The 25,987-nt window shown below is 44.7% G+C and overlaps 4 protein-coding genes across 5 annotated transcripts; 3 read left to right on the forward strand and 1 right to left on the reverse strand.

Moving 5' to 3' along the window:
• The first annotated feature begins 1,544 nt into the window (after positions 1 to 1,544).
• ubtd2 (ubiquitin domain containing 2) lies at positions 1,545 to 7,370 on the forward strand. Its single transcript, XM_076031802.1, has 3 exons — positions 1,545 to 1,762; positions 3,437 to 3,673; positions 6,063 to 7,370. Exons 1-3 carry the CDS (start codon positions 1,693 to 1,695, stop codon positions 6,572 to 6,574), a joined length of 819 nt encoding a protein of 272 aa, XP_075887917.1. The 5' UTR covers positions 1,545 to 1,692; the 3' UTR covers positions 6,575 to 7,370.
• A 1,517-nt stretch (positions 7,371 to 8,887) lies between these two features.
• On the forward strand, positions 8,888 to 11,535 carry il12bb (interleukin 12B, b). The gene is made up of 9 exons (XM_076031804.1): positions 8,888 to 9,045; positions 9,625 to 9,718; positions 9,821 to 9,922; positions 10,007 to 10,186; positions 10,350 to 10,455; positions 10,535 to 10,704; positions 10,822 to 10,982; positions 11,071 to 11,189; positions 11,349 to 11,535. Exons 2-9 carry the CDS (start codon positions 9,625 to 9,627, stop codon positions 11,389 to 11,391), a joined length of 975 nt encoding a protein of 324 aa, XP_075887919.1. The 5' UTR covers positions 8,888 to 9,045; the 3' UTR covers positions 11,392 to 11,535.
• Positions 11,536 to 11,647: 112 nt separating this feature from the next.
• On the reverse strand, positions 11,648 to 16,875 carry ublcp1 (ubiquitin-like domain containing CTD phosphatase 1). Of its 2 annotated transcripts, XM_076031805.1 has the most exons (12): positions 16,754 to 16,875; positions 15,668 to 15,875; positions 15,062 to 15,363; positions 14,846 to 14,937; positions 14,529 to 14,614; positions 14,298 to 14,413; positions 14,095 to 14,193; positions 13,959 to 13,996; positions 13,704 to 13,802; positions 13,206 to 13,322; positions 12,934 to 13,061; positions 11,648 to 12,774 (listed from the first exon to the last, which is right to left on the reverse strand). In XM_076031805.1, exons 3-12 carry the CDS (start codon positions 15,213 to 15,215, stop codon positions 12,747 to 12,749), a joined length of 957 nt encoding a protein of 318 aa, XP_075887920.1. In that variant the 5' UTR covers positions 15,216 to 15,363; positions 15,668 to 15,875; positions 16,754 to 16,875; the 3' UTR covers positions 11,648 to 12,746. The 2 variants fall into 2 exon arrangements, with proteins under 2 accessions (XP_075887920.1, XP_075887921.1); XM_076031806.1 differs by lacking the exon at positions 13,704 to 13,802.
• LOC142891881 (RING finger protein 145-like) lies at positions 16,867 to 25,725 on the forward strand. Its single transcript, XM_076031803.1, has 12 exons — positions 16,867 to 17,007; positions 18,246 to 18,469; positions 18,812 to 18,920; positions 19,078 to 19,169; positions 19,554 to 19,789; positions 19,947 to 20,122; positions 20,364 to 20,504; positions 20,589 to 20,771; positions 20,897 to 21,044; positions 21,138 to 21,260; positions 21,379 to 21,612; positions 21,726 to 25,725. Exons 2-12 carry the CDS (start codon positions 18,286 to 18,288, stop codon positions 22,245 to 22,247), a joined length of 2,148 nt encoding a protein of 715 aa, XP_075887918.1. The 5' UTR covers positions 16,867 to 17,007; positions 18,246 to 18,285; the 3' UTR covers positions 22,248 to 25,725.
• The last annotated feature ends 262 nt before the right edge of the window (positions 25,726 to 25,987 follow it).

The following is a 25,987-nucleotide window of genomic DNA, read 5'->3' on the forward strand; positions in this document are numbered from 1 at the left end:
TAATTCCAGATGGCTTTGTGATAAAATTACCCTGGCTATCCTTGCTTTTGTTGTTATTGTGACACACACAGATAAGTGGAAGTGTGTGTGTGTGTGTGTGTGTGTGTGTGTGTGTGTGTGTGTGTGTGTGTGTGTGTGTGTGTTGTCACATTACACTCAAGTGTCTTTTGGACACTGCTAAAGATAGGGGCTGAAGACGGTCCTGCAAGGGTGCAATGTACGACAACTAAAAAATAGTGCAATACTGTGTTACGCTACAAATTGTGTGAAGTCACTACTTTACATTTGCATTTACAGATTAAAAACAACAAAAACAACCACTTGGGTTTTAAAACATATTCACCTTTTTAAATGTTAGATCCTTGGGTTTGCAGAACATCTATTCATGGAATAAAGTTGCCTCATAGCTGGAAAGTTGTAGGTTTACTGCAGGCCCAGGACCTTCGAGAGGGAGTTTGGGTTCTCCCCGGGTATTCCGGCCTACTCCCACAGTCCAAGGACACATTTAGACTTTACATTTAGACTAACTGGCAGCTCTAACTTGTATGTAGGGGTCAATGGTTTAATTTTATGAGGCAGGAGTTTATCTTAGATTAGATTAGATTAGACTAGACTAGATTGAACTTTATTGATCCCAAATTGGGAAACTAGACTGTTGCAGCAGTCAAAAAGCAATACAAAAAGTGAAAATAGAAGAATAAAAAAAAAAACCTATACAGTAGTTACATTTTTAACTGAATTGATACAGCACCGTCAATTTTGTCACTCTTTTTTTTTTTTTTTTACATAGCCACACATTTCCACACTCTTTGTTTTAATATTTTGGTGAAAATGTCAAGATCTGTGCAGTCTGTCGGCACAACTTCACCCTGTAAAGCACCAATTAGATCAGTGATACTCTCAGTCTGAGAGTCTCAGACACACACATACATATGGCAAAATTCTTTTAAATAGTTTTTGCTCCTTCCCCCCAGTTTATGACCGTCTCCTCTGGGTCACCTAGTGATCAGCCTATACTTGCTGCCTACCCCCTCTTCTGCAGAGGAAAAGGCTAATGCATACTGTGATGGAGCCTCACTGTATTTAGCATTCAGAGTGAATAAATATGTCTGTCAATGTAAAATCCACCACTTCATTATCTTTATCACAGCATCAGTGATTGTGACATAACATATATATATCATCATATATCATGATAACATCATTTCACCTTCCTCTTCATATCATAGTTTATTACGTTACACACACACACACACACACACACACACACACACACACACACACACACACACACACACAGTGAGCTTTAATTCCATGCTGAGAGGTGCCGGAATACTCCTTTATTCCAAAAAGCCAGTGGTTGAGAGCGGGCCCCTTCATTCTGCCGTATCCCAGCGGAGTGCGTCGGTCTCCTGTTGCAGCAGCTCGGCTCTGATGCGGGGAGGACACGGAGGAGGGAGGCAGGGAGATCGGACGAGGAGGAGACAAGGAAAAGGACGGGAGGGGAGGCAGGAGCGCAAGGAGGAGGTTGGGGTAAGACAGAGTTGGGGGGAGGTTGGGGGTAGAGGAGGAAAGACACAGGGAATAGGGAAAAACAGGAAAGGGATTTGCACTGCTGCTGCTGGATGTAGCTCTCGCTGCGGGCCTGGGGGGTGAGCTGCCTGAGCCCGGGCTGCGGCGCCTCAACCATCCATGGGTGGCTGCGTCGGGAGCCACCACGACTCCTCGGGCAGCCTGAACGAGAACTCGGACGGCACTGGAGGTAACTTGGCGCGGCCTTGTCGGGCCGACCAAAGGTTGCGTGTATGAGGGAGAGTGTTATGCGTGTGTGCTTGTGGTGCTTGCTCGCTTTGCTGGCTGCTTCCTGCAGCCGTTTCTGCATGTTGTCCTGCTTTTTGAGGTTCCCGTCCACCCCCTTCCCCACCACCTCCACTACCACCACCGCCGCCTCCATCTATCGGTCATCGAGCCAGAGCCGGGGACAGACGCCACAGCTACCTCCCCTCGGACAGCGGCTCCAGGTGGAGGAATTAGCCGGTCGCTGCTACCACACGGCGTGGGGGTTAAACGTTCACCTCGCTCCCCGCCGCCTCCCCCTTTGTTCTTTGACCGAAGCTAACCGGCTACGTCGCTAGCATCGTTAGCCGGCTAGCTTCCCCCTCCACCCTCTCCCCCTCCCCCACCGCAAATATGGGTCACAGACGGCGGCTGTGGGAACGCACTTGAGTGACACGGTCTGATTGGAATCGCGTCCACGGCTGTCTGCCTCTGCCATAAGTGGCCGCCAGTTCTGCGCAATAACGACGCTTGTGTCTGCCGTTCCGTCGGCCGGGTGTGTGGTTTTTTCTTTTGTTTTGTTTGTGATTTTCAAACCCCCGCCCCCCGCGGTGTTAAAAGGCGAGGGGCTGCAACTGGGGAGGAAGTGAAGGTGTTAAGTCGAGCGCAGCCATGGCTCCGTTACGTTTTGACGACTGTAGATGAGAGTTTGAAGCCCCAATATTGTGGCCATTTTCATGTCTTTTTTTCTTTTTTTTTTTTTTTTTTTTTTTTTTTAAACCACCTAGCCTGCAGTGGTGCAACTTTGCACATGTATCCTCACCACCACCACCCCACGACCTTTGTAGGTCACAGGAAAACAGCGTTTTATTTTGTTAAGACTGTGTTTAGAAGCTTACAAAAGCCACTTGGTTGTAGCCTCACGATGAATCTGATGATGTGTCTACTATCAATATGTTTTGTGAGTGTGCAAAAACAAGGCAATCTTAAGAGTGCGGAATGAACATCTGGCTGGGGAGAGGCATCCGTGAAGTAGTCATGCCTTTTTGACATCACATAATAATAATAATAACAATAATAATAATAATAATAATAATAATAATAATAATATATTTTAATTTAACTGAAAAATATCAGAAGTGTGTTGGCATCATTCTTCTTTTTTCCTAAGGGCATTTCTCCATGGTTTCATAATTTCTACTCTGCTTTATTTTCTAACTTGCTTGACTAGTTAATAAAGGTGGAAATGTTTGCTTTGCCTCCAATCATGTGGGTGTGGACTTACCTCACCCGTCTTTGCTGGATTTAAGCGCCAACACAGGGTGTCATGTGGGTGGGAGATTAATTTTATCATCTTTTCTATCATTATAAAATCCAGCTGCTTTGGTCGAGTTTTGCGCTGCAGTTTTGGCCTTCACTCGTCCTTCACAATTTTCTAAATAACTGAAATACAGGGGTAAATGTGCTTTAGTTTGATTTCCAACTGATAGATTTGCCTGAAAATGAACCTAACAAGCCAAATGGAACATCCCTGCTGTCGTTCCCTGTTGTGACTCCTCTTCCCATCGTTTTTCCCTTACACTGCTTTTGTCATCTTTGTTTTTCGCCCAATCCTCACGCTGCTTCTCCTCCATCTCCTTCATCCTTCACGCTCTTCAAGTGGCTCTAGGGCGTAACCAGCCCCTGAAGAGAGAGCGGCCTAAATGGAAAAGTGACTACCCGATGACTGAAGGCCAGCTGCGCAGCAAGAGAGATGAGTTCTGGGATACGGCGCCAGCATTCGAGGGCCGGAAGGAGATCTGGGACGCGTTGCGAGCCGCCGCCAGCGCTTTTGAAAGCAACGACCACCTGCTCGCTCAGGCCATCCTCGACGGGGCCAGCATCACACTGCCGCACGGTAAAAACATGTCTATTAACAAGTATGGCTTTTTGCATTTTGTGCTCCTTTTGGTGCCGCTGGGTGGATCCACAATGCTGCAGCTGATGATTATCAGCTCAAGAATTTGAACTCCTCCTGCACCGGTTTCTTGAGAAAGCTCACAGCGTCAGCTGTCAAGAATGTCTTTGTGTCTCAGCTGATTTTGTTTTTAGGACTGGTTTATTAACAGATCCTCTTTTTTGGATTCAGACTCACTCGTTGGATTAAAAAAACTTTATGAAAATAAGAAAGAACAACGTACAAAGAGGAGAAATTGATCATACAAAATTGCAACATTTATCAAGTAGGATTTAATAAACGAGTGGCCACATATCACATTGTCCATTAAAATCCATGTATCACACACTCCGCCCCCTCACAGTAGATATCAATAGACCTTTGCCGCAGCACCTCTGCAACCCCAACTCGAATGTCAACTGCCCTCACTGCCCTCTGTTTGCCGATACGTCACTCTCTTTATTCCCAATTCATGACATCGCCTCCAGAATCACGTCAGCTGCAATGTGCAACATAAAGGTCGTCCCTGTTCTCCTTCCTCTGAGATAGTGGTGACGGTGAGCTTGAGACAGGGCTGTTCGTGGCCTTCACCCCAGTTTCATCTGCCTCGCTGTGAACCTCGCTCGTATATTTCAGAGCTGTGGGATTTTAAGGTCAGGACGAGTCAGGAGGAGTGGCTCATATGTCAGAAGAAGTGAGAGTGAAGTATGGTGATAATTGTTCCCATTTTGCCTGCTCCCTGATGACGTATTTTGCCAACTGCACATTTTTAGCATTTGTAGACTGATTGGCTTCCACACAGTCTCAGTGATATCTGGTGCTGCTCCCACCAACGGGGCCAACTGCCTGCACATGTAGATATAGGCCATGTTCCAGATCATGCTTTTCAGTGCTGTACACGTTTTGTGTGGTCGACTGACCTCGACATCCGTAGCGTTGTCCCAGATCGCCCAGTGTTGTTTTGCACCAGAAGTGATAGTTCTTTCCGCTCTTTAACCAGCTCTTCTTCTCAGAGTTAATGGCATTTTTATGTATAGCCAAAAGCAAGTCAAGCCGACCGTTCGCTCCATATTAAGCCTTGTTAAAATATTCCTCCGCGTTGCCAGGAATGATGCCTCTTTCAGCCTGATCAATTTGGCGCTTATTGAGAGCACAAATGGCACGTTGCACTTTAATACCCGCCCCAGCGTGGACCAAATTTGTGGACATACTCTTCATTTCCAAAGTTGAGCAATTTGGAAAACACCTAGAGCTAAATTTTTGCCCCTCATTTGAACTGTTTGGCTGGACATCTTCGATGAATTGCAGCAGCAAATCATTCTGACCGTGGGGTCTTTTTCTAATGGATTCCCACTGGCATCAGCACCTTCTGGAAACTATTAGCAAGCAGCCAATTGGAGATAGAACTCTTTTGCACAATTGATGACTTTGCACGCAGCCCCTCCGCCCCCCGCCCTCTCCACACACACACACACACACACACACACACACACACACACACACACACACACACACACACACAGCCGCCTCAGCCGCTGCTACCTTGACCACAACGGATATCACCGTCCACATAGAGCAGCATCCTGTGGGCCGCTGCTGACTCATCTTAGTCTAGAACCTGTCGTCTCCCCTCTTACCAGTGTCTTGTTTAAGGTTGCGAAAGCACATGGGGCTGCGTAGCGACCTTTCACAGCGCCACTGCCGAGACATTTTCACTGTGTGGTGGTGAAAAATTTCACTCTTAGTTCAAACCAATAGCACCTGGTTCCCCTTGCTTTTCTCAGACCCTATTATGGAGAAACAGTGACATTTTTCTCTTGTGCTGTGGGTCAGATGGGGCTATTTGAAATTCCCCTCAGCCATTTTCAATCTTATATTGTTTGTTAGTTTCATGTTATGAACTTTTAACTCTAAACTAAATCCCCCGTTGTTCCTGATTTGCTTGTGTTTTGACTGTGCTGCCTCAACAAACACTTGCTCTTTCACCCACCTTGGTTTTAGGATCTCCCCCCCCATGTTTTAGTCGGACAGACTCTCATTTCTACATTTTTAAAGTGTGACGCGGTTCAAAAAGTTTTCAAAACAACCGTGTTTCTCGAGCCCATAACTGAAGTCCTCACAAACAGAATCACGGAGAATCTGGCCCTCTCTGATGTCACAAAGGGCAGTTGAAGGGTAGCGGGAAACCGTAATCTGCCGCGGATGATTGGCTTTTACAGCCCTAATTGATTCCAGTCGTTGCACTCAGTTTATCGGCTACGTTTTTGTTCAGTGTCATTGATTGAAAGATCAATTGGATATTGATGAAGTTCAAGGCTTTTTTCCCCCCTTCTATCTCTGTCCCTTCCAGGAGCTCTGACTGAATGTTACGATGAGCTGGGGAATCGATACCAGCTGCCTGTCTACTGTCTCTCGCCCCCCGTCAACATGATCGAGGAGCGCTCAGAGGAGCTGGACGGCTCGGACCCGGACTCGGCCGCCGCCGACCCGTCCATGGGCAGCGCCAGCGACGGCGCCTTGGGTGGGGAGTGCCAGCTGCGGCTCCGCCTCTCCACTGGCCGCGACCTCCGGCTGGCCGTGCGCTCCACGGACACTGTGGGCATGATGAAGCGTCGTCTGCAGAACCTGGAGGGCGTGCCCTCCTCCACGCAGCGCTGGTTTTTCTCAGGTCGGCCGCTGACAGACAGGCTGCGCTTGGATCAGCTCAACATCTCCAGGGACTATGTGGTGCAGGTCATCCTCAGCCAGCCGCTGCCGCCCGAGCCTGAGTCCACGCCAGGACACAGTCCGGAGGCCTCCAGGCCAGTGTCGGAGGAGGCAGCAGCCTCGCTGCCACAGGAGCCCACGCCAGCGGAGGATTGACTCTCCCCAAACTGACAACCTGTAGGCGGCAAGGGGGGGGGGGGGGGGGGGAAGGATTGGGAAATAAAGAAGAAACCTGACTTTTCTCTTTTTTTGCACTCTTCTCTTCTCTCTTAATTTTTTGCTGAGAAGGGCTTTGTATGAGAAGAAGATGACGGCTTGAAGGAGCAAAATGGACTAATTGAGAAGACTCTTATTTTTTTGCTTTTACACATTGGAATTTTGACCTTTTTCGACGCCTTTTTAACTGTTCCCGAGGGAGCCAAGCAAACCTGGCGACGCCGTTGTTTGATGTTTCTGTATGTCAGTATCCACTTAAGTTCTGCTTCCCGACCAAGCTGGCCAGCAGCAGGCTGATATAGAGCGACAGGGTTACACACAAGTTCACAATATATTATATTAGGAAAGTAATACAGAGTTTTACAATCGTTACAGTTCGTATGTGAGTTAAATCAAAGTGTCATTCCTGCTGCGCAGCAGCTTGAAGGTTGTGTCGGTATTCCCAGCTGGTAATCACAAACTTGTCCTACTTGAGAGGACGTGATGGATATTTTACCGAGCCGACTGTTGTATTAGACGCTTTACTTCACTTTGCTTCACAAAACAATCAGAGCATGTCATAAACATGAAGAAATCGGCTTGTGTGCGAGATTAGGAGCGTGCGCATGGATGTTTTTTTGTGTGAGACACAGCCACTTCTACATTTGACAAAAAAAAATGGATGGAACGTTAGAAACACAGTTGCATATTTTGATTAAAAAAATGTTTTTAATTAAACTTGATCATTGTTTCTATCCATCTGTGTCTTGTGTGGTTGGTTGATTTGTTTGTATTATGGAGAATGTGCATTGACCAAATAATGTTTACACAAATTCACGTCTCAACTTACCAAAATGTGGTTCTTAGAAAACCCTTAAATGTACAAAATGCAGTTAAAGAAAGAAGAGGGCCTCTTGCTTTTCAGTCAGTCGCCCAGTCACACACTAGTGGCCTATTTTGAGCGATAGATTTAGCTCAGACACCCAGTGAAACCTGTTTTCATTTCCTGCTGTAAGTTACAGGTACAGACTGACTAGACTGGCCCAGCACAAACAGTATAGTATTAAGACTGTTCTTCAATAAGTCAAAGACAGAGGAATAGGCCAACTATCATATATGAATTAAATGTCCAGTGTGTAGGATTTGGCAAAAACAAATGGTGAGAAAACATATTGCATTACTACTATTATTACTGCGTAATAATATGTGTATGTCTGACTGGATGTTACTTCTTTCTTGTACCTGCAGTGATGTCTGGCATAAAAAGTCCAGATCTACTTATGCATGTGTAATACGTTTTTCTTTTTTTCATTTGAATGTCGCCAGTGATGCCATTCACAAGTTTTTCTAGAAGTAAAACTTTGTGGCACTTAATAACTTCCTTTTTTATTAGAGTTCTTCCTTTGCCAGACTTCCCTTACTGAGGTCAACTGCCATGTCTGTAAAAAAAACAAAACAAGAAAACAAAAAAAGCAACTTTCGTCAAGAGGTTTTTTAGGGAGGCAGGAAGCATCTGTGCACACTTCACGTGAAAAAAACAAAACAAAAAAGAATATCTGCCGTGACTTCAATTCAGCCGCGGACGGATTTGGAAAGTTGGGTGCCGTCCATGTTGGAAGAAACCTGCTGCATGCGGTCGTCAGTTCGCTTTAAGAAATTTGTTTTTGGTGATATAGCGGAAGGACAAAGATTTGGTGACCCAAGGCCTCTGACATGTAAAATGTCAGTCTGTGTATGAGTAAGAGGCCAATGGGGAAGTGAACATAATACTCCTAATTGTTGCCCGACAATGAAAGGCCAGTAGCTTCTGCTGGAAATACCTGAGAGCATTGCACCTGCTGGAAGGCGCAGTCTCACAATGACGTGTGGTCCGTGAGGAAGCAGACAGTGCGTGGTGTTGAGCGAAATGTGACTTACAGACCACGATTCCATGGTATGTTTTGGTTTCCAGTTCCAGGCGCTGTTTCCAGTTCCTGTCCCTAATGTTTCAACTTTGTTGTGGCGTGACTTCATTCTGTATTGTGGCTAAACACCATGACTCACAATTTCTAATTGAAGTCGGCAGCCTTACACTGATTTCTTTTTACTCTCATTTACTTTCATTCAAAGGAAAAAGAAGTTTCAGTTAATATTCCCAAGAAACTGCCCTGGTCCCAGCCCACCTTATTTTTAACGTCATCAGGTAATAATTGACCCAGTCACATACGTGCATGCACAAACACCGTGGTTCCTCCTCACGCGCTGGGGTTTTTTTTTTTTTTTTTTTTTTTCGCTTCCTTTCAACTTTCTGCTTGCGACATGCATTTAAACAGCGACAGCATCAAGCAGACTTCATGCAGCCGAGCAGAACGCCGAGACAAAGCGACATCTCGCCTCTCTTCTCTGCTTCTTGGACTCCAACTGTGGCACCTCAGGGTGTGCAAATTTAAAAGGTACGACATCTCTCGTTCTGTTCTGCTGCATTTAATCAGAGAATCTGCCTTCAGTTACAAAATACCAAGTTAGTTGAGATCAAGCCTAAATGGAAGATGAATTATTGTTAATCACTTTAAAAAAAATAACATATCTGTTTTGCTAAATGGCCGCACAAAGGGACTAAATAAAGCATTTTTGTGTTGATTATGGATCAAGCATAAAAAAAACATGGATCCATCAAAAAAAGTGATCGTCGAACACAATTACAGACTTAAGCTTGAAACTGTCAACACTCAAATTTTGGAAGAAAAGAGATGCATTGATGATTTTGACAGGACTGATATGTTGCAGCTTTATTATTAATGTTATATTTACATGTTCCATGGTTTGGAGGACCAGTACGTGTGACAGCACTTACTGCCATTATCTTCTTTAGCTCATCCAACCTGTTCAAATCAATGCTGTTCAGACGGTTTTCCTAATTTCGCAGCAATGGTTTTCCAAGTTTGCTCCCAGTTTCTACCTCCCATAGTATCAAAACTCTAAAATATGTCTACATATTCCAGTCCTTTGAGCATGTTTTTCATGTTTTCCAGATGATCACCCTGTTAATTGTGCTTCTGTGTGGCACTCTCTGCTGTGCCACCACTAACAGCAACCAGAACAACATAGAAACGCTCATGGATCACGGTAGGTGACTTTGATTTTGCGTTGGTTTCCGTCTCTAAGTGTTGCGTGTCCCACCTGATCCGAGCGGCCTCTCTGCTGTGCTCCTGCCTTTGATTGCACTAGTTCTGGTCCTGACGGTGCCCAATGGAGTGGGAACCCGAGTGAATGTTCCTCTGACCTGTGGGGAAGCTTACCAAAACCAGTCTGTGTTCTGGAAAAAAGACGGTAATGAAGCTGTCATAACTAACAAAGCATGCCAACGGTCATGCTAAGACCTCACCTGACCTCACCTGACCGCACTTCTCCCAGGCTTGGAGCTCAGCCCAGCTCTTCAGGGGAACCAGGTCAAGGTCCTGGTGATGGAGATGGATGGAGGAAACTACACGTGCCACCGCCGCTCAAATGGAGAGTACCTCAACCACACCCTGATCCTGATCCAACTGGAGCGAGGCAGCAGGAGTGTCATCCTGGAGAAGAAATCCCCCAAAGGCAAGTGGTGCAGGATCATGGAGGTTGGGGGCAAAAGTACAGTGATATTTAGCCTTGCTGTCATGGATATGTGACCCTGTAAAGGAGGTGTTGCAAAACTCGATGGAAATGGATGCAGACGGTGCAGAGATGCATAGTGTGAACTTTGACTCTGCTTCTCCAGGTTACATCCACTGCTCGGCAGACAACTACAACGGCTCCTTTCACTGCTCGTGGACGAGGACTAGCATCAGATCCACCGCTAAAGTGCTCTTGGTGAAGGCGAAGCGGTGAGGCGACAATTATTGAAACTGATGACTGGTCAGCGTTGGTGCCCCATACTGACTCATCTGTCTGTCTCCACTTCAGGCACCAGGACCAAATTCCATTTGAGCTGGACGCCAACGGATCAGGGGTGAGCTGCCAGGATGCCAACTGCCCGTACGGAGAAGAGCAGCACCGCATCACCCTCACGCTGCACATACACAGCTACTCTCGCTTGGAGGCCTACACAGTGGATTTCTACCTGAGAGACATTGGTCAGTGACTGGTATAGGAGTTGCCCTACATGCTTGAGGGGTTTTGTGTGGTTTGGACAGTTGTTTCCTCTCCATCTCAACATTTCCCTATAATCACACCTTCTCCGCTGCATCCAGTGAGGCCTGCCAAGCTGCCCAACCTCAGCACCAGCGATGGCAGGGTCTTCACCTGGAGCTACCCTGACTCCTGGGAGAGGCCCTGCTCCTTCTTTGGCCTGCAGTTCCAGGTCAAGGTGGTCCAAAGTGGACACACCTGTGACAGCAAGGAGCACATAATGGTAATCAAAAGACATACAGGAGACATTTAAAATATGTTTTATTTTATTTATTTATTTTTTTAATGCATTTTTCAAACCTCTCATGCAGCTCAACACCACTTCAGAAACCAGGTTTGAAGTCGATGTCCCGGATGAGGATTACATCTTTTGCGTGCAAGCTCAAGACATCTTCACCAACGGGCCGTTCGGCCCCTGGAGCAACTGCTCGTGAGTATTTATGGCATCAGCAGCGAGAATTCCCCTGGCTCTGCGTGCCACCCTTGATGACATTTTGTGCAGTGTTGTAAACTCTCAGCATAGTACTGAGTCCCGCCGCCACATGAGATCTGATTTGTAGTGACACATTTCTAAATGTCCCCTCTCCAGAGTCAACGAGCACATGGAGTGCCAGTCTGCCTCTCTGGAGTAAAAGAAGATCCATTTCATGTTTTTCTTTTACATTTTGAATGCAATGAATATACAGTAAACCTGTAAACACATGTACAGTATTTATTGGATATTTAACGTGGACTTTGCTTATGACAAAATAAAATAAAGTCTCACTGAAATCTTGTTTTCTCTCTTCTCTCAAATTAACTGATGAGCATAATGCTGAACTACTAATAAGGAAGAAACATGTTGTTCTTTTAAAATATTCCAGACAAAAATACACAATACGTGCCATATTGGTACAAAAAAAGCTTTATTGTAATATTTACAACCAGGTTAATCAGGGAGCGGATGAGGAAATCCCCATAAACAGCAGCCAATGAGATGATATCTGCCAATCCAGGCAAGAGTTTGCAGGGATATCCTTCACCCGAGAAAACAGGAACAGTGACAGAAATAAATAAAATAAAAGAATCACCGTGGTTCCCATGAGATTCAAGAGCTACTCATAAGTTTAAATAAAAGTCAAAGTAAGTGCTGATGAACCGATTTCATCTCAAAGAAAAATGAGTGGTTTTAACGCCGTCAGTTTCCATCATCCTATCATCACTACTCATTTTTTTTTTTTTAAATGTTGTTCATTAATTCATTTTACTAAAATGTGACACCTGGACCAAGTGCACAGAAACAAAACTTTTACAAAAACAATAAACTAAAATTGATCCCTTCTATGTTTTTTTTTTTAAATATGCATTTTCGCCCACTGAGACTGGCCATCAGTACCATGCATGTATACATTTTTACATGTAACACACCCTGAAACACAAGGCTGATGTGTCTCACACCCTGTGTAAAAGTATCGAGCACATTACACTCAGGTGTTCAAAGTGTTTTTTTGCTACAACCTTTAAATGCCACAGAAGCTTTGCATGTTATTGCTTAACCGTTATTCAGTTGTGAAGGCTGCAAACTATGCGTCTTCTTTGGCTGCTTCTCTGCACGCACACTTCAGTCAGACTGCAGCAATAACCTCAGGCCCTGCACGCCTTTATAAATATGTAGACGCGTGACCTAAAACCCACACAGCCTGATTTTAGGCTTACCACATTGACTGCTCGCCACTTCTGTTGATGCTGTTCTAAATACAAAACGGTGCCAGAAAAGTTGAGCAAAAAAACAAAAACAAAAAACAAAAACGTGACGTTGGGGAGAGGTGAGACACGCTAACAGACAAACTGGGAAGCCCAACTCAGTCCTGAGCCTTGAAGTGTTTGGTTGCAGGAGGGTCAAGTCTTGGATCAGTTGCACCGTTTGAAATGATGAACTTGAAAAAAACGGTCTGTGTGTGACAGTTGGGATGTCGGGTGCAGCCTGGATGTTCTGCATGGTCCTCACTCAGTGGTGCAGCCTCTTTGACAGGTACCTGCACAGACAAAACTCATGTTCAAATTCATGTCAACGTTAAGTTGCAGACAGTGACCTCCTTCTGAACATTATTACAGGCTGTAATATTTGGTAGCAGAAATATAGCACAGTGTATTGCAAAAAGAGGTGTAAACTGCAAACTGTTCCTTGTACCCACCTCTCCCAGTGTTTGTGGTTGAGTCCAGAGAAGTCGTCAAGCTTGGCGATCTCTTTGAGGTACTGAGACAGTTTGTGCAGCTCCTTGTCCTTCTCCCTGTTCAGATGGGCCTTCATAAAAGGGCGGATCTAGTGTGCGCGCACACACACGCACGCACGCACACACACACAGAGACAGACAGACAGACAGACAGACGCAACACAGTTAGTTGTGCCTTACACACTGGCAACCGTTAAGAGGAAGAGCGGAGGATGGCGACACTGACCACCAACCTTCAGTCCATTCTGTGGGTTCATGAGGAAGTTGCGTCCGATGTCGTCAAACATGATTGTGTTCTTCCTGTTGTAAAAATCTCCGTACTTCCCCCAAATCACACCGAGGGGCTTCACCTGGATGTGCATGCGTCAACAAACGTCAACATTTAGGACAAATAAGGACAAAGATACCACAGTAGTCTGGTATTGCGTTTAAGTTCTCCTCTACACACCATTTAAACTGTTTTAAATAACGTTCACATAAAAGCTGGGAGAAAAATTCACTACCAAAAATGTAGAAACTAACTTCACTTTTCATTCCAGACTTGATTTGAGCAGCCTTGCAAGATCAATTAAAAATATATATATGCATGTCCTGGGGTTGTTGTTCAATTCGAGAAAGAAAAAAATGTTTACTTACTATGGGACTTAATAAGTCAAAAACAAATTGTTATCTTGTGTTACTTTAGATTTCTGAATCAATGTTGAAAAGAGTACTATTGAAGCTCTACCCACCTCCACAACCCCTCTCTTTGGAGTGTGAACCGTGATCATGGCTGCACTGTCCAACATGAAAGTAATCTTGTAGTTAGGGTTGTTCGTCACTCCAAGTTCCTAGACACACATGCAGGTAGGCCGTTTTCTATTATCTGCCATCATCACGTTTAAATGCAGTAGCTTAAACTCATCAATGCTGCCACCTTTTGGCCGAAAGGCTAATAAGCATAATGATCATTTTTCTAGAGAGAAAGCACCAATAGAAGAACTCACTTTCATTTTAGCGTCGATCCATTTCATACTTGTGGCAGCTACAAAGAGAAAGCACTTGTGTAAGCTGTGCAAAAATATTATGAATACAACTAAGTTCCATTTAGACCAAGAGAAGAAGAGAATGCAGGCTCCTTACACCAGATGACGATGTCATAGTCCTCATAAGCAGATGTAAGAAACTCATGAAGGTATGGTCTCATTAGCTCCAGGCCACTTTCAGCACATGACTTGTGATCTAAATAAGGAATGAGATGCAGAAATCAAACTGAGCACAGGACTGACATCAGCAAGGTCACCGTAGTTCTATTAGTTCAATAAGACACCAGCCATCTGACTCACCAAACAGAGTGTAGTCCACGTCCAGGACAAGAAGCCTCTTCCCATCTCTGGGTGGGTTTAGCTCCTCCACTTTGTAGTCTTTCACTCTGCGGGCTATTTTTGCCAGATTCTCCTCTCTTGAGACATAAACAATGTTTGGTCAGACCCAAAAAAAGAGGTGTTTGCTTGTGCAAAATTTATAAATATGAGCTTCCACTTTCATAGGTAGACATGGGAAAAAAAATATCTAACCTGTTCTCCACCTCAATGACCTCCTCCTCGATGTCAAAATCATTTACCACGTCATCATTCTCTGGGGGTGGGGCCAAGACCTCTTCCTTTATAAAACCAAAAAATTTAAGGAGAAATATTACTCTGGAGTCCATCCCTAATAAGCAGCTTAATCTCAAACTTACTCACTTGTCAACAAGTAATACGCTTCATAATGTCAATTATTTACTACCATGTGTTGAATAACTACAAATTAGACAGAGACATGGCAATCAGCACTTCAACGACATAAGACATATTTTTGAGCCAACTCATTGTTGTGCCAGACAGTAACCTACCAGGCTCTCCTCTCTGGTGCCCATCATCATGATCTTGGTGTTAGGCTTCAGCTTCAGAGTGCCCAGCTTCACCTCATCTTCAGCAGGTTTACCTGGAAGGGGCAAGGAGGAAAGAGAAGGACAACACTGAGTATGATGACACCCCCCTCCCCCAACACACACACACACACACACACACACACACACACACACACACACACACACACACACACTTACCTTTGAGCTTGAGTCCGAGCAGCTTCTGTCTCTCTGGCAGCACCCCAGTCAAGGTTTTAATGGACTGTTTAAGGTCCATGACTGTGTCCTCCTCAGAGAGTGAGCTGATGGAGTACTCCTGGCCTCCCCACTTAATGATCACTGACACTGACATGGCACACACGGGCTCTTCACACCAACACACGCACACGCACACGCACACACACACACACACACACACACACACACACACACAGATGCAGCTGCCGTTTGGAACGCTCTCGAGGAGGAGGTGTTTCCAGCCGCAAGTAAACGAGCATTCACTTAAGACAAAGAGAAAAGACACGAGGAGAATGCCTATCAGAATGATAATGTCATTTTCTGTTAAAGACAAAGAGGAAATCAACGAAATACACCAAAAACTAAGATAATATAAGTCAAATACATGCATTCTTGTGGGTGACTCATTCAAACAGCAAACGTCACTTGGTGAAAAATGGCACTGGCAGTCCCCGGTGTTGATATTTTTAGCATGACATGGTTAGCATTGGCTAACAAAAAATGTAAACAGGCTGGGTAACCGGCTAAAACTAGCTGATGTTAGCGCACTGACGTGCGGCGTTTTACCTGGCAGAACAATCACGACGCGTACTGGCTGTCAAACGCCGTTTAACGTCGTCAAAAAGTTGAATGAGTCAAGTATGTGAGTATGTGTGTGAGTCTCAGTGTGTGTGTATGTATATATATGCTGTCGGTGCGGCTTCATTCAACGAGGGGAGCGCTTAACTTCCTGGCGTCCCACCGGATGTGACGTAGGCACAAAGTTCTCCAGTTACTGCAAAAGAAAACAAATCAAAAAATGATCTTTAGATAAAGCATATTGGGGGAAAATGAGAACGATAAATTAAAGCACTACAGTTTACATGACGTCATCGAAATCTTTGAAAAGGGTGAATGATGATTTGAAACAAACATGAACGTACCGCAAAAACGCTGCATATATTATCTTAGTTCAAAAAAGTAAAACTAACGAATTTATTATTGTTGTTTTTTTTTTTGGAGAGTGCGTGTTTGTTTGTTTTTTGTCATTTTTGATAACGGCACTCTTAAACCCTTACATGCTTTGTGGCATAGTCACGGACACATTTTTTAATCACAGGTATAATCACTAAGCGTTTTACAATTGAATAACAATTCTAAAACTAGAATATAAAACTACTATACATATATATATATATATATATATATATATATATATATATATATATATATATATATATATATGTGTGTGTGTGTGTGTGTGTGTGTGTGTGTGTGTGTGTGTGTGTGTGTGTGTGTGTTTTACTTGTTTTACTTCAAGATCACGATTGGTTAGACAATAATGAAATCTAAAATAATTATATGGCCAATAACATTATGCTGTTTAGTGAAAACCATTTCCAATATCTAGTTAAAAGTGATTAATAAAGAGAATTCTAAGTGTGCAAAATTCTGACTGAACACGCTCAAATCAGGCTGTTTCGCTTCACATTCCATTCCAGAAGATTATTTCATGAAGCTGATAATATATAATGCAGAGTTCAATGCATAAATGAGTCAGTGACCCCAAATGGCAGTCTACATCTATTCTTATATCACACATATACACTCATCTATCATTTAAATACATTCCATATGCATAAATATTTAGTAGAAGAATTACTGTTGACGTACCAAACGGCGGGGCAATAATGATTTAACGGGCCGACGACACTGCGCATGCGCAGTACGACGCCCCCCACCCCCCTGTCAGCGCTCTGGGATAATGGCTGCTAGGTGAAATGAGCGGATCTTCTGCATCCCCTGAGTGCAAGGCGCTTCAGTCGACAGGACCGTTAACTCGGGTGGAGCCGAGTTAAAATGGTCGATTTCCGACCTGAAAAGCATCCCGAACCCGCTGTATATATCACGATAGAAGTCCTTTAACTGTAAGTAATCCTATTTCCCCCCTTTCACTATTTACGGTCTGGCGCTGTAGTTAGCTCAGTGAGTCTTAATAGGTAGCTATGCTAACACAAACAGTTACACGCAGGAGCTTTGGCTTGTGACAGTTCAGACACTTTTTGAGATAAAGCTACGTTTGACTAGTAGTTTAGGTGCTTGTGTGGGCAACTGTGGGGTTACCCACATCATGCGAACGCCCAGGTGTTTCTCGTGTTGGTTCTACGTGGGTTTTGTTGCTGACGGAAGCTAGCCGAACCGCTAGCTGAAATTGCTGGCGCTGCGCCTGGTTGCTGGCTCGATGCGGACGTGATGTTATGCTGCCCAAAACACACATCTAGATCAACGCACACATGGTATAGAGGAAGCTGTTGACTCGAACTATCGGTTTCGCGAGTTAAGCCGGCGCAGAAAACAAACAAAAACTATGTGGGTTTGTTGCAGCCTTTCTGCGGCGTAGCACATTTTTCCCCCTGACGTCGAGACAAGAGGGGTTACTGGAGTTCAAAGCGGTGCACAAATGATGCGGCTTCCGCTCATCCGTGACATTTACAGTGCCTCTGTCTCACGGAGTTAATGCTGTTAATTGCCCCGTGTGTTCAGCCACTGCCGACTACCATGTAAACTTGACTCTTAAGTGTACAGCAGAAGATAAATACAGCGGCGGATGGGCTCGTTATATAAGCTGCTTTCTGGGTGAAGTGATGTTTCCGTGGTCTGCAATAGCTGTTTTTTTTTTTTAGTTATGTAAGTCGCTCCTCTGCCTGCGGTGACTATAATGGATGAATACTTTTTTTTGCTGCTTTTGGCAGGTTCGTGAGAATGTTCGGAGTGAAGTTACTGAAACTTTATTTTGCTGTTTTGATTCGTGATTTTTGCCTTAAGAGACGCGAGAAGTGGCGTCCATACTGGAAAAAAAAACACTAGTTGGATGTTCTTTAGAATATACTGCAAGATCCTTTTCTGAGGTTGTTGTATGATAAATTGTAAATGAATTAATGCAGGCTTAGTCTAAGTGATTTATTAAACTGCCTTCCCAAAAGAAGTCAAATGAAGTCCATACCCTGCCGCTGCTGCCCTGACAGCTGGGATTGCCTTTTTTTTGCTGCTTGTACTTTTTTGTAACTTTTTTTTTTTACTCCCTCACCGTTCATCCATTTTGTTTCTTTCCATATTTTTCCGCCTCAACACTGTGACCACTGTAAAAAAAAAAAAAAAACGCCAGTGGTCAGTTCTGCCTGCCGATAAGAGATTAAGCTGAGGCCATGGCACTGAAGGACCGTGTAGAGGCGGTGCTCAACGTGGGTCTGCGAGTTCCCAGCATCATGCTGCTGGACGTCCTGTACCGCTGGGATGTGAGCTCCTTCTTCCAGAAGATCCAGCGCTCCAGCCTTTCTAACAACCCCCTGTTCCAGTACAAGTACCTGGCACTTTACCTCCACTACGTAGGTTAGTGTTGTTCCTGATTCACACAGATGTCTGTGTGTTTGGCACTACTGTGGTGTCATATGTGCTGTAGTTTGGCATTGGAAGCAGGGCAGTTAGCTCTGCCTATCTGGACTGAAGTTAGCTTGTTTTTGTTTTTGTTTATTTGTTGTTTTTGTTTTTGTTTTTTTTTTAAAAAACACTCTATTTGAACTAAATGTAGAATTTTGCTCCTCTGAAATCATTGCAGTGTTACATCTGTCTACAGTTTTGCAGAATAATTTTGTTGAATTATTTGAATATTGTTTTTGGTTGTTTTTGTTTTTGTACTTGAGGCTGATATGTTTGTGTTTCTTGGTCCTGCAGGTTACATCTTGAGCTTAGTGCTCCTGACTCTGCCTCGTCAGCATCTGGTCAAACTCTACTTGTACGTCCTCACTGCCCTGCTTCTGTTTGCCGGTCACCAAGTTTCAAGGTGCCTACACTGATTTGACTTGACTCAAGTTTCTGTCTGTCCTATAAGCGTTAGCTCATAGTTGAAATACTTGAAATCCTTTTTGTCGTAAGGTTCAGCAAAACCATTCAATGTTTTTGAAACTTGTAATCTGAGACCTTTGACCCCTCTGTGTTAGGGATTATGTTCGCAGTGAACTGGAGTCCTCCAATGAAGGACCTGTCTATCTGGAACCATTGTCAATGAAAAGATTCACCACTGCACTTATAGGTAAGATGCACAGTGACACGGTGAGAGTGTGAATCCTTCAGTGTCAATACGCACTCACTGACATTTGCAATCATGTTTTTCTATGTCACTTGGCCAATGTGCCAATATGTATGTGGTATGTATGTCACTGAACAACAACTATCATTATAGTTACATTACATTACATATGTTACAGTTTAATTATTAATCACTTTTAATCAGTATCAAGCCTTGTCATTATATTTAAGAAGACTGCAGCAGCATATACAATGCAAAGAGAAAGAAAAAAATATATCCACAAATTATTTCAATATTTAAATAACTGTTTTATCTGTTGGTGGACTGTTCACCTGACTTGTTTGCATGCCATCTCATCCAGAAGTAACCCCTCTGATCCTCTCTCAGGTCAGTTGGTGGTGTGTACATTATGCTCCTGCGTGATGCAGACCAAGAGGATCTGGCTTTTCTCTGCTCACCTCCTCCCTCTGGTGGCTCGGCTGTGTCTGGTCCCTCTTGAGACCATCGTCTTCATCAACAAGTTCTCCATGATCTTCACCGGCCTGGAGGTCATCTACTTCCTGGCGTCTAACTTGTTGGTACCGTACAACCTGGCAAAGACGGCCTACAGGGAGCTGGCTCAGGTGATAAACTAGTTATTGCGCTCAATGTTTCAAGAAGATTTTATGACGGTGTTCCAGCTTTAGTGGTCCTAGGGGAGATTTCCTCATGTGGTAATATTTATGTCACTCTTTTCCTGGCCCAATTACCTCATATATTTTTTTTCTCTGCCTCCCACAGGTGGTGGAGGTGTATGGCCTGCTAGCTTTAGGCATGTCTCTGTGGAACCAGCTGGTCCTGCCAGTTCTCTTCATGTGTTTCTGGCTGCTGCTGTTTGCGCTGCAGATCTACTCCTACTTCAGCACCAGAGACAAGCCCACCTCCAGAGAGAGACTCCTCTTCCTCTTCCTCACCAGGTAACACTTGATCTTGATCCGCTTGATTAAAACCTATTCGTTTTTTCTCCCTGTTGGAATTGACAGCAGGATGAGAGCAGCTTAATGTTGAAGTTGCTGTAAACTGTGGAACCACTGTGCTGATTACACTCGGATTGTTCCTGTATTTAATATAAAGGTTCAATCATGCATTGTACATGTATGGAATTAATGTACAAAGCCTTTTTTTAATGTCCGTTTCCTTCCCTTAATCCATCGTCAGTATCGCCGAGTGTTGCAGCACTCCGTACTCCTTGCTGGGTTTGGTTTTCACCGTCTCCTTCATTGCCCTGGGAGTTCTCACGCTCTGCAAGTTCTACCTGCAGGGGTACAGAGCATTCATGAATGACAACACCATGCACAGGTGGGTCCATCTGTCCCTCTGGGTTCGTCGCCGCCGTCTTGTCAACGTGCCGTCTTGACCCTCCTGCCTGCTCGTGCTCTGCAGGGGGATGACGGAGGGAATCACCCTGCTGATCCTGGCTGTCCAGACAGGCCTCATTGAGCTTCAGGTCATCCACCGAGCCTTCCTCCTCTCTATCATCCTCTTCATCGTGGTTGCGTCCATCCTGCAGTCCATGCTGGAGATAGCCGATCCCATAGTGTTGGCCTTGGGAGCTTCCAGAGACAAGTAGGAGGATTTTTGAAGAAAGATGGACATGTCACTTTCTTTAAAAAGACAATGTTTTTCAAATGTCATGACAGCATTCTAAGAAATAAACCATTGCTTGGCACCCTTCTTCTTCGTCTCATCAGGAGTTTATGGAAGCATTTCAGAGCAGTGTCTCTGTGCCTCTTCCTGCTGATCTTCCCCGCCTACATGGCCTACATGATCTGTCAATTCTTCCACATGGACTTCTGGCTTCTCATCATTATCTCCTCGTCCATCCTGACCTCACTGCAGGTAACACAAGATTGGACTGGATCTCATACACGCAAGCCTGCCGCCCATTAAAAGCATAACACCAAGTAAAACATCCTTCTCTGCCTGCTTCAGGTCCTCGGCACTCTGCTCATCTATGTTCTCTTCATGGTGGAGGAGTTCCGGAAGGCTCCAGTGGAGAACATGGATGAAGTGATTTACTGTGTCAATGGGACCTACAGATTGCTGGAATTCCTTGTGAGAAATACACACACGTTATAAGCTTTTATGATTTGTTGATGGGTGGAGGAAAAAAGAAAAGAAAAATAAGCGGATAAATCAAGTTCACTCATGCTGAATATCTCCGTGGTGTCAGGTGGCTGTGTGTGTGGTGTGCTACGGCGTGTCCGAGACGGTGTTTGGGGAGTGGAGCGTGATGGGCAGCACCATCATCCTGGTCCACTCGTACTACAACGTCTGGCTCAGAGCCCAACTGGGTTGGCAGAGCTTCCTGCTCAGGAGAGACGCTGTAAACAAGATCAAGAGCCTCCCCACGGCAAGCAACACACAGCTGGAGCAGTACAACGACATCTGTGCCATCTGCTACCAGGTATCCACTGCTCTACTTTTATGCTCTCGCCAACGACGGATGTGGTTAAGAGTTTGCAGAAGGCGTTATGTCAACACCCGAGTTACATGTGTGTCTGTGTTCACTCTGTCTAGGACATGAACAATGCCGTGATCACGCCGTGCAGTCATTTCTTCCACGCTGGTTGTCTGAAGAAATGGCTCTACGTCCAGGAGACGTGTCCCCTCTGCCACTCGCAACTCAAGAGCCAAACAACATCTGCCCCCAACCAAGAGGCCTCTGCTGCCAGTCAGAGCGCCGAACCTGCAGCCAAGAAGGAGGAGAATAACGACGCTCCACCAGCCGACGAGGAGGATGGCGCGGGGGATGCAAGTCGTGCCACATCAGCCGGAGAGAGCTCCTCCTGCCAGACCCCGAAGACTTCGTCACTATCGTCCTCTTCCTCTCCCCCGTCTCCTGTGACTGGATCACCCACCTCGCCCTCGCCCTCTTCCTCATCCTCTTCCTCACCCCCCTGCCCTTCCAGTCTTGGCTGCTTGTCCTCGCAGTCTCTGGTACGGAGAAGGATCCCTGCCGAGTCGTCGCCCTGTGTGTCCTCAAAGCCCGACCTGCTCCCTTCCACTTCAGGAGACCAGTGTCCAACACGCTGCCTCTAAGCCTCCTGGTGGCAGCACACAGCAACCGCGCATGCACATACAAACCCACAATCGCAATTAAGAAACTCCCATCTGCCAATCATCGCCAGAAACTCGTCTCCTGAAATCTCCTCCCGTCAAAGTTGGTGCACAAAAAGAGGATCGTGGTCGTGTCGGCCCGTGTCCTCTTTAGAGAAATGAGTCACATTATGGCATTACTAATGTTTGGGATCCTCCACAGAGTTCCAACTCCTACTTTGAACTCGTGAAAAGTAATCAGTAGCTTGATATCATATCCATGAAATGTGAAATCCTGGAAAGAAAGATCTCATTTTTAATGATTTCCTATATATATTTTATATGCTGTTATTCGACCTCTTGCATTTCTGGAAGTCACCCCTATTTCCTTCTCATTTCAGTCCCAAGTGGGAGTGGGAGCTACCGTCATGCAGCTCTTTGTGCAGCTCCTTCCCTACCACAGTACAGGACACGATATTTGGGGTTTTGTTTCCCTGTTAGTCCCGTTTGTGCCATGACCCTAGGAGGATAGTGTAGTGAGACGGATAGTAGTTGACCAATTAGCAACTAAAAAGTGATGCTTGCATTCTGATCAGTGGCACCATTTCATGCAGACATCTGGTGGGATTGGAAAGGATTTTCGCTGTTGGCTGATTGTGATTGGTGCGTTTCTCGAGGCCATGCTGTGACCTGAAGCCTGGTGCTAAGCAGAGGATACACAATGGAGTCTTTTCAGGTGTCCGCATGAAGTTTACTGAGCCCCCCTGACCCCTTCCAATTTTTTTTTCTTTTTAAATGTGTCAAGCGTTCTCTTATACTCTGCTTCAACATTTGAATCAACATTGTTTGGCTGGTCCCAGCAAAAAAAAAAAACGAAAAAAAACTTACTTGAAAGAAAGAAAAGAGTATGGTTCAAATCTTCCTCATTCAAGTTTTGTAGTACTGTTATTTTTAAGATCACTTTAGCGACTTTGTTGGACAGCACACAGAATTACGGACTCAAAGGGATGGGGAAGTGATACTGACGGCGTGGAAATGAAACGCAACCGAGGCGAAGGACTGTCTGCAGTATGTGAGTTGGTGTCAAGCGGCTGGAGGCGACCCAGACTGGTTGGTCGCAGCCTGCAGAGTTCACACTCATCTTCCTGAAAGTATTCCTGAAGGAGCCAAATTACTTTTTTACAAGAAGCCATTCAGCTGGCCCCCATTAGAGCTACTTAAAGCGGATACAATGAAGTACTCGTGCTTTCTCAGACCGTCATCATCTTTCTACTGCTGCGTCATTTTTCTCTGTTGCATTTTTCCAAATGGAATATTTCTTTTTTTTTTCTCTCTCTTTTCGTTGTCGCTAGCATGTATCCACTGAAGGTTCTGAGAGTTTTGGCCAATGTCTATTGCACGCTGTTGCCGTTTCCTTGGCGTTTATCAGTTTCTGCCCAGTGTGCTTCAGCATTACTACCAATATTTTGTCTGCCATTTTTGTTGTTGTAGCTGTTTGCCCCCCCCCCCCCCCCCCCTCCTTTTACATTTGCACTAACGTCATTTATACTAGCAACTCTCCAAAGCTGTTCTGTGGCTGTCAGCAAACTCGGTACCCCTTCTGGTGTGTTTGTGTACGACAAAAAAACAACAGCAGCCCAGTCTGTGTTTAATGTATATACATGTCACTAGATATGGTATCTATATAAAACCAAGAGTAGTGTTGATTATACTGCGACGAGGGCTCTGCTTCTCCAAAGCTTCCCTCCTGCTCCCCAGTGCGCTTTGACGCCCTTTGTTACTTTATGTGCCAGTTTACGGGGACAAAGCAAGGCAAGCTCTGGAGAAGGCGACACCCTCAAACCTTTGAGACCAGCCAGTGTTGCTGTGTCTCCGCTCTGTATGAAGCGCCAACAAGCTGGTGTGATCACTCCGGTGCCCTCTACTGTTAGGAGTGGGACCAGCATGGTGCGGATTGGACCGGAGACGCATCAGAAGAACTAGTTTGTGACACCATTATAACTCAAGGTCTTATTACTATGAATGACTTAATTGACGGCATTGGGGAATGGTTGGCTTCGGGGCTGAGAATGAATACATGAATAATGTAGGATCAAACCGAGCCAACACCGGAAAACAAGTTTTGAGTTTGTATTTTTTTTTTTTTTTTTTTTTTTAATTTTAAGAGATGAAATGTAGAGTTTGTATTTTGCACATGTTTCTCTCAAATGTGAACACGGGGAGTGACTTCTCGTGTCATTAATGGGCTCCATTCCTCAGACGTTTAATTCAAACAAAGCACTCCAAAAAGGTCACTTAAAAAGAATCTGTGTTTTGTTTTTTTTTGACCCGTGTCTTTGGTGGCAGAGCGTTTGGGCACCGTCTGGCAGAGATCAGCTGCCGGATGAGACGCCCGTTCGCTCGGCAAGGTGACAACTGTCATTGGCAACTGTATGTGAGCGGGCATCGCCGTATTAAGTGATGAATCACCGGCAGGTTTAGTGTGTCAGATGTTCATTCCAGATGCGTTTGATGAGTTTATGGTCTGTGTTGGCGAAGATGCAGCTGTTGCCATCTGTCTCCAACTGTGATGTTTTTCATGCTGCCTGGGATGGTTCAATATCAAATATTTTAGAACCACCCAGAGATCACGGCTCCCTTTCATAACCTCGCATCACTAGAAAAAAGTGGAGTGATTTTTTTTTTTTTTTTTTTTTTTCCTTCTTCCGTCTTGAAACACAGCATATTAATTTTCCTACTGCAGCTGTGTCATCGAGCACATGTAAACCAAGATGCACCAGAGACTGTTTGGGTTAGATTTCAGAACAGATGTGCCAAATGAGTGTAATGAAATGACTTGATGACTGCTGTTCCTCCAGGAGAGATTCTACAAAGCTGCTCCGTACATGTGGAGCCTTAGTGTGGCTTCATTTGATGCAATCCAACAATGCTTTGGTAGAATCAATTGTTTTCTTAATCTTTTCCTATTGAGCCGTCAGAAAATCTGATCAAGCTGTGCTGATGTCAGCTTTTATATGTTCTTTGCACACAATTGATCAGAGTCATGTAAAACAAGTATTAACTTAAAAAACAAAATCCAGCTGAAATAGGAAATTATACAAAATTGGACACATGATGCTTGGCCCATCTTTCTTTTCTAATTTTAATGCATGTTTTTGGGTAGAGACAAATGTGAAAAAGGTCACAGCTTTGCCGTCACATATTGTTGCCTCTGACTAACCTCCATTAGTGCATAATCAGGAGGTCCTAATTGGGAATCATTTCAGTTCTTCTTGTTGCTTTTTTGTCTGGGTTTTATTTACACACACACACACACACACACACACACACACACACACACACACTGAGGGTTTGCTCTGTGAAAACCTGACTGAATGCCAGCTATATTCTGTTACATGCCCCATGGTTTGTTTTGAAAACCTGGCATTGCCTTGGTATTTTACAGAAGTTGAATGTCAAATAAAATGAGCCATCAACTCTCGACTCACATATTTTGTCTTTTGTGTATGCGTGAAGTGGTACTCGTATAGTATAAATCAGTAGTTGTACATTGGTTAATGGATCCCCCTCTCTCCACAAAGTGTACGCTCTGTCCCTTGAGACCATCTCAAAACCCACATTGTTTTGTTTGTACATGTGTTATGTCTACCAAACCTGCCGAAAGTCAAACAAGAACAAGTTTCCCCTGGAAGTTAAACACCCGAGTGTGGTTGCAGGAGGCTCAAAATACAAGGCTAAATATC

Source organism: Nelusetta ayraudi, unplaced genomic scaffold (genome assembly GCF_046127955.1).
Source record: "Nelusetta ayraudi isolate G7.1 ecotype Tasmania unplaced genomic scaffold, CSIRO-AGI_Nayr_v1 ptg000033l, whole genome shotgun sequence".
NCBI classification, from domain to species: domain Eukaryota; kingdom Metazoa; phylum Chordata; class Actinopteri; order Tetraodontiformes; family Monacanthidae; genus Nelusetta; species Nelusetta ayraudi.